Here is a 7,939-nt window from a genome sequence, read left to right as displayed (position 1 = left end):
TAATCTGACTTTGTTGTTCAAATGTGCATAACTCACTTAATTTAACTTTTTTGACCTGAATATTTTTCCTACATGTAGATTAGAATTTGTAGTTAAGTTTAGACTATAAAAACGCTTCATTTGGTTAAAGATTGAATGAGTTACAAGCCCTGCAAGGATGGGTGATAAAATAAGAATTTTTTTATGTTTCAATAATTAAATGTAATCTGACTTCGTTGTTCAAATATGCATAACTCCCTCAATTTAACTTTTTTTGACCTGAATCTTTTTTCTTCATGTAGATTAGGATTTGTAGTTAAGTTTAAACTATAAAAACATTTGATTTGGTTAAAAATTGAATGAGTTACAAGCCCCGCAAGGAAGGGTGTCAAATCAGAATTTTTTTATGTTACGACAATTAAACGTAATCTGACTTTGTTGTTTAAATGTGCATAACTCACTCAATTTAAGTTTTTATGACCTGAATCTTTTTCCTACACGCAGTTTAGATTTTGTAGTTAAGTTTAGACTATAAAACGCCTGATTTGGTTAAAAATTAAATGAGTTACAAGCTCCGCAAGGAAGCGTGTCAAATCAGACCGGTTCCAAAATCAAAAATCCGGCAAAAATCGGACCCGGAACCGAAACCGGTAGAACCGGAACCGATAGAACCGTCGGGCCGGTTCGGTTCTTGATTTTGGCCGAAGCCAGTTCCTGGATCGGGTATGGTTCGGGCCGGTTCCGGCCGGTTCGGTCCATTTGCTCATGCCTACTTGGGCATAAAGATCTTTCTAAGATATTGTCGCCGCTCGTTGCACCAGATTTGTTTTCCTTAACTCCTTGTTAAACACAATCAGAATCATGTCTATAAAGAAACATAAACATCATGACTGCCGTCAAATGTCATCACCGCTGTTACCTTACTACTTCAGTGAAACACCCTTATGTCACTTCAATCTTTTTCTTTATGATGTCTACTCATACACCTTTAGGTATACATCAGATCTGATGTATTTGTTCATATTCAGGTTAGATCTGGGTGTGTATGTGGTGCATTTTACAATGGCCAATGATGGTTCCAACTCCATATTAGATATGGTATCCGGTGATATTGTTTACATAAGGAATTTCAAAAAAAAATGCACATAATGTTTTTGATAAAATGCCTAAATAAAATTTGATAAATTAATAAGTTATGGATTTATTTGTGAATGTGTGTTTTTGATATATTAAGTTGTGAAGATGTATATTTTTTATTTTATATTAAGCTTCGTATGCGTTGCATAAATATTGTGAATGGTTTATTTGCTCTAATGAATATTGTTTAATAATATTTGAATGTTCTATTTGATCTCATGAATATAGTGTAATAATGTTTGAACATATTGTATTACGCTGTGGTTTTCGTTTATTAAACTATGAATTGACTGTATTAAAATTATAAATATATTGTATTAAGTTGTGAATTTTAAATGAATTTTTCGATAACTATGACTAATTAAATCAATTTGTTTATTAAACTATGCATATAATATTTTAACTGCGTATATGTGCTGATTTAAACGTGAAAATGACATTTTTTTGCCAATTTCACTAAACAAAAGGAAAAACAAACAAGATTTTAATAATTCATGAGATGTATCTTTGTTTTTCAAATGAAAGACTATGATTGGTGGGTTGTAATTTCTAAATTGTTAGAATGACAAAACAGATTCTTAATAATAAAGTTAAAAAACTCCGTTCTTATAGTTGGAAAACATTTTGGTTCCTATTTAAAGCGTATTTTATATATATATATATATATATATATATATATATATATATATATATATATATATATATATATATATATGGGTTCGATTGAGAAAAAAAATTTAGAGTGAGGGAATGAATATGGACCACTTATTTGGAATCTGCCGCTTAAGCGATCCAACGTACTGGATTAACGGAACATATCATATTCATATATGAATACCTATATTCATATGTAAATAAATATAACAGAAGTGATTATTTATATATGGATGTGACAATGGTGGGTGGTGGTGGAGGAGGTGGTTAGTTGTAGAGGTGGTGGTGGTGGTGGTGGCAGTTGTGGTCAGTGGCGGTGGTTATGGTGATTGGTGACAGAGGGAGGTGGTGTATTTATATATGGATATTACTCATCATTCGTCAATCTGGTGTAAATGATTTGTTGAGAATGGTTTCTTCATTTTCAACTTTTTTTATTTGTTTCTTAATTAAACTTATATATCAATATTTGAGAAGTTTGAATTTTTAAGAAAAAATAGAAAATATTGAATTATTAAAATTAAATTGTTTCTTTTTCTTCTAAACTTAAACAAATAATCTAGTAATCTAGATTAATAAACAAAGGAAACTATTGAGGTTTTCATGTAGAAAATTTGAAATTAGAAGGAAGTCAATTAATGAAATTGATATGCATTTATTATTACATTTATTGTAATTACTACATTTAAATATTATATGAAAATTAATAAAATGAGAAAAACCATAAAATGTCATGTGGAAAAAAAAAATTGAAAATAACCATAAAATGACATGTAGTCAAATCAATTAGAATGTGACATGCGGCAAAAAGATATTTCTTTATTAGAGTAGGAGATCTCAATTGAACTTATATATATATATATATATATATATATATATATATATATATATATATAAGTGTTATTATAATATCTTTTAACTACTCGTGGTACGACAAATCTGGTTTGAAGTGTCACATATGGTTGTTGGATTTCAGAAGTACTATAATGCCAAAATGGTCTTGTCCTCCTGTGTTTCATGTCTGTCCCTGTCTATACATAGTGGTTGCAAAGTATTGTTCAACACTTATAAAATAATAACGCTCGTAATTAATCGCGATGAATATTAGACTAAAATCTAGTAGTAATGATACTAGGTTTCGTCAAAGGAAAATAGAATTGTTAGAAGCGAAGCGCTACCCGAGTTTGGAATCATCACTTTAACAAGTAAGTGGATATTCGCTTTCATCTTACACATAGATATGAAGTATTTTAATATAAATTACGTATGTGTGTATATTATATGTGTTCTTGATATCTATGCTGGATGAACAAAATATACTTGTTTTATTTGATTTAAACTGTATATATATTTTATACCTATAATTATGATGGGTAAGGATGGGTAGATTAAAGATAAGATGAGATGAAAGATGAAAGATGAGATGAATGATGAGAGATGAAAGATGATATAGATGATGAGAGATGAAAGATGAGATGAATGATGAGAGACGAAAGATGATATAGATGATAAGAGGTGAAAGATAATGAGAAGCGATTACCCAAGTGATGACCCAAGCGATGGCCCAGTCATCTAGCAGAGTATAGATAACAACCACAGACTATTCTAGATCGTCCAGTGGAACACTACCAGGCTCGCAACCTGTAGGTGTTGTGAACGATGTGTTCACCAGACGTACTCTAAAAACCCTGGCAACTATGGACTTAGTGCCACATCAAACGAACATTAGCGGCTATGGACTTAGTGTTTTACAAATGAACGTTAGTAGTTATGGATTTAGTACCCTATAGATGAACATTAGCGACTATAGACTTCGTACCTAACTGATAACATTGGAAGCTATGGACTTAGTGACTGTTAGATGTACCCTGGAAGCGATGGACTTCGTGCTTATTCCTTAGGAGAATCCTTAGGAATGAATGAATGAAAGAATAGATGATTCTAAGGGTATATCTTTCAGAATAAAGAAGATAATGGGGATGGGTAACTAGGTTAATTATTTGATGATAAAACATAATAAATTTATTATTATGGGTTGAAAACCCTATGTACTCACCAGGTTTTTCAACCTGACCCACTTTGTTTATTTGTATGACAAGTGTCGATACGAAGCTACATTACACTGAGAGATTAAAGGAGATTTAGATCGCTAGTGTAAATGAATGTAAGGTTTGTTTATGCTTATGTTTTTGTATAGACGATGACATCCGAAAGTATTAATATAAACAAAATACATTTCTTCGGAAATGCTTTGATAATATATGTATCATGTTTTTCTAGGAACAAATATTGCAATATTATTCTTTAAAATGAGTACTCTGGTTTTCAAATAAGCATAAATAACATTTTTAAAATAACCGTGAATTTGAGGATGTCACAAAAAATTTGCAGTGTTTATGTGAAGTTTAAACAATTACAAGATTGTTAAATTACAAAAGAAGCATACGTTCCTTGTGCCTGTAAGACTTAAAGCACAAAAAGAAAATTGAATCTATACTCAAACTTAAAGCAAATGTGATTCTAATTATGTATGTTTACCTAAAATTGTAAGAAATCGCCTAATGTTGTTGACTTCTTCGGTGTTGGTCTGTTTGAGCGTGAGACTGAGCGAGGCAGGCGGTGAGATTTTGAAGCTTGGAGGCGGAGAAAGTCTAATGTGAAGGGTGATGATTGTCTAAGGAGGTAGAGCAGAGGTGATGAATGAAGAAGGAGGCACAGAAGACCGGAGGAGCCAAGGATGCACGACACTATGAGCGAGAGGCAAGAGATAAGAGCGACGGAGGTGTGACCGTATGTGATTGAAAATTAGGTAAGATTTAGGTTTTAGGGACTTCTTTTTTCAGATTTCCCCTGAATTCTTTTTTCCCAATTATATATATATATATATATATATATATATATATATATATATATATATATATATATATATATATATATATACTTTAACTTTATTAAATTATCAAATACATAATTATATATATAATTTAATTATATAATAAATTTTGTGGTGCGGTTTTGGTAAATTTGTAGGGTTTTTCAAGTTAAAACCGTACCGCACCATGCTTTGCGGTTTCGGTATTTTGCGGTTTTTCCGTAGGGTAAATGCGGTTTTTGGTGCGGTTTCGGTTTTCTGTTTTCGATTCTTGCTCACCCCTAGCAGCGATGGTGATGGTGGTTAGTGATAGAGGGAGGTGGTGTATTCATATTTGAGTATACTTGTATTTATATTTATATATGGATATTAATCATCATCCGTTAGTCCGGTACCCTAGAACGTGACGCGGTAAAAGTAAATAATTGGCTGAGAATAATTTCTTTAGTCTGTAACGTTTTTTATTTTTATCAATTGAACTTTTATATATATATATATATATATATATATATATATATATATATATATATATATATATATATATATATATATATATATATATATATATATATATATATATGCAGTTTTAGAAACTTAAGATTTGTGTTATTATAAAACACATCAACCCTAAACATGGAGCTAAATTTCACCTACGGAGATATGATCTTTTTGAAAGCATAAAGAAAACAAAAGAACAAAAAAATCATATTCAAGTGTCATGTTATGTCATCTCTTGGGTTGTTTCCCACTCTCTTTCTCTCTCTCTCTCCCTCTTTCTCCCCATCCATATTTTCTAGCTTCATCTCAGGCAACCAAGCTGTCCCTTGTTGGAACCTCTGAAACACCCACCCACCACCCACACCATATGCTCTAATACTACGTAAACCCTAATTCTTTCTCTAACAAAGTAGGGTGCATGTTTCTCTTCCGCTTCTACTACTTCAGGTACACCTTCTTCTTTGTTTTTTGGCCCACAATCAAGATCCCTAAAAACACACACTCAATCACACACATAATTCCTTTTCGAGCAAATCTAATCACATGAGATACATATATCTGGGTTATGCACCCATAAATCAGATTTATACGCTCTTGAGTAGACCCTAATCTTTCATAATTTTGTTGCAGACCCGTGTTCCGCCCAATCTTTATGAAAAGTTCATTGTCAATGAGTCGCTTTTACCTACAAATAAGAGTATTTTTTATAAGTAGATTAAACTAATTAAGTTTCAAATTTTTTTATTGTTTTGAAGCATTTAAGAAACCACATCTGTATTTAATAATTCATTTGAATTTTTACCTCAAAATTTAATTCCAAACATCTGAACAAATTCAAGCTCTTTGGATAAGCAAAATTAATTTGTCAAATTTGTCTTTTTTATTTTTTTTATGAGATGCGTTCATGTATTTATGACAAAAAATTACATTTCTTGGTTTAACAAAAGAATGGAAATCCTAGTAATAATTTATGGGTATTTATTCAAAGCATGTTTTTTTAGGGTTTAATCAAGAAGCATTAATGGAGATGAGTGGTACAGACAAAGAGATAAGAATGCAGACTTCTTCATTTCCATACAACAACCATCAGTTAATTCATGAATCCTCTTCAGAAATCATGGATCATGGGTCCGACCCAGATCGGTTTGATGGGTCTGGAGCTTCAGCTACACCAATATCAGTCGGATCTAGGCTCTTAAAGTCACCTCCACCGCGGTACCGAGAGTGCTTGAAGAACTATGCGGCCAACATCGGTGGGAGTATCACCGACGGATGCGGTGAGTTCATGCCTTCAGGCGATGACGGAACCCTAGAAGCACTTAAATGTGCTGCTTGCAATTGCCACCGTAATTTCCATCGCAAAGAAACCACCACGGCCGCCGCCATTACAGCCGGACCTTTTCTCCAGCTCCCTCCTCCATTACCCTCCCACTCACCATTGTTCAACAGCCACCAGCGTACGTCAACGTCAACAGTCTCCCTCCACCACAACCCAAACTGGGTATCCTCCATCAACGCTCCCCCAGTCAGAATGGCGGTGGGGGGAAGTGGTGCTGCAACGGAATCCTCGAGTGAGGAGCTCTATTTCACGGCGGTGCCGCCGTATGGAGTGGCGAAGAAGAGATTTAGGTCGAAATTTACGCAGGATCAGAAGGAGAAAATGCTTGAATTTGCAGAAAAGGTAGGGTGGAGGATACCAAGGGAAGATGATCCAGAGGTGCAAAGATTTTGCGCAGAGGTTGGAGTTAAACGACAAGTTCTCAAGGTCTGGATGCATAATAATAAAGCCATTTCTGGGAAGAAGCAGGTTCCAGATTCCAATGAAAACATTGATTGATTGTACGTTACCATTCAGTTATGCAGTAGACTGTTGTAGTGTGAATAGGGAGTTGTGACTCTATCTTGTTGTTTTCATTGTGTTTTTAATTATTTTATGGATTTTAATCTAAAAACTAGAAATATTTTGTTGAATAAATGAAAATTCTGACGTTCCATTTCTGGTTTTAATGAAATATATCTTGAATCTTGATAATTGAATTCTGAAGCTACAAATTACTTTATTTTGTCATTTGAAATTTGGTTTATTTTGTCATTTAAAATTGACCAAACATTCATTTCTTTTCAAATCGTTTACCTTTGTTAAAAGAGCATCCGGCATGGGCCTTAACAAGAAGAAATGAGGGTGAGGTGGCACGGTTCAATGCCGTCATAACGAGGGGAACACCAACCCCCTGGCTCGTTGTATCTCATCGGTTGAATCTCGTGGCCACGGAAACGAGTTGAAACAGGAAAAAAATAACCGTTGCTTATGACCGTTTGCAACGTTCAATTTTCAAACAATTTTTTTTTTACTATTTTACCTATAAATATTACTTTTAAACAATTTTTTAAAACCTTTCTCTCATTCTCTCTATATTTTATACACATATTTTCTTAAAATTTCAAAAAATGGAGCAAAACCCAAACACCCCCCCTCCATCATCAAACCCAAACACAACCTCGTCTCTCGGATTTGTGGGGTATAAAAATTATTTCAACATTTTATCGTCTCAAAGCTCACCACAAATCTCATACCAAGACGCCGCTTTCAATCCCGCTTCACCGCCACTGCAATTTTTCAACTCACCTTACATTCAATAAAATCAATTTGGTCAAAACTCAAATTTACAACAAAATCTTTTCTCTACTTTTGGTTCGATGCAACAAACAACCAACCAACCATCGCCTACAACACAACCATCGGTTCAAGTGGAAGTGGGATGTAGTAAGAAAGGGAAAGGGAAAGGAAAATCAAAAGGG

General features: G+C 33.4%; 1 protein-coding gene across 2 annotated transcripts; it reads left to right on the top strand.

The window, feature by feature from the left end:
* Positions 1 to 5,323: 5,323 nt before the first annotated feature.
* HB27 (homeobox protein 27) lies at positions 5,324 to 7,152 on the top strand. 2 transcript variants are annotated; one of them, XM_079040869.1, is made up of 2 exons: positions 5,324 to 5,587; positions 6,129 to 7,152. In XM_079040869.1, the coding sequence occupies exon 2, from the start codon at positions 6,162 to 6,164 to the stop codon at positions 6,975 to 6,977; it is 816 nt and encodes a 271-aa protein (XP_078896995.1). In that variant the 5' UTR covers positions 5,324 to 5,587; positions 6,129 to 6,161; the 3' UTR covers positions 6,978 to 7,152. The 2 variants fall into 2 exon arrangements, with proteins under 2 accessions (XP_078896995.1, XP_078896994.1); XM_079040868.1 differs by having other exon boundaries at positions 5,326 to 5,587; positions 6,142 to 7,152.
* Positions 7,153 to 7,939: the final 787 nt, after the last annotated feature.

This window comes from Lactuca serriola, chromosome 4, assembly GCF_051521515.1.
Source record: "Lactuca serriola cultivar US96UC23 chromosome 4, Lser_US96UC23_V15, whole genome shotgun sequence".
Classification (NCBI taxonomy): Eukaryota; Viridiplantae; Streptophyta; class Magnoliopsida; order Asterales; family Asteraceae; genus Lactuca; species Lactuca serriola.
The sequence above is the reverse complement of the archived record's forward strand: the minus strand, read 5'-3'. Positions and strand labels throughout refer to the sequence as shown.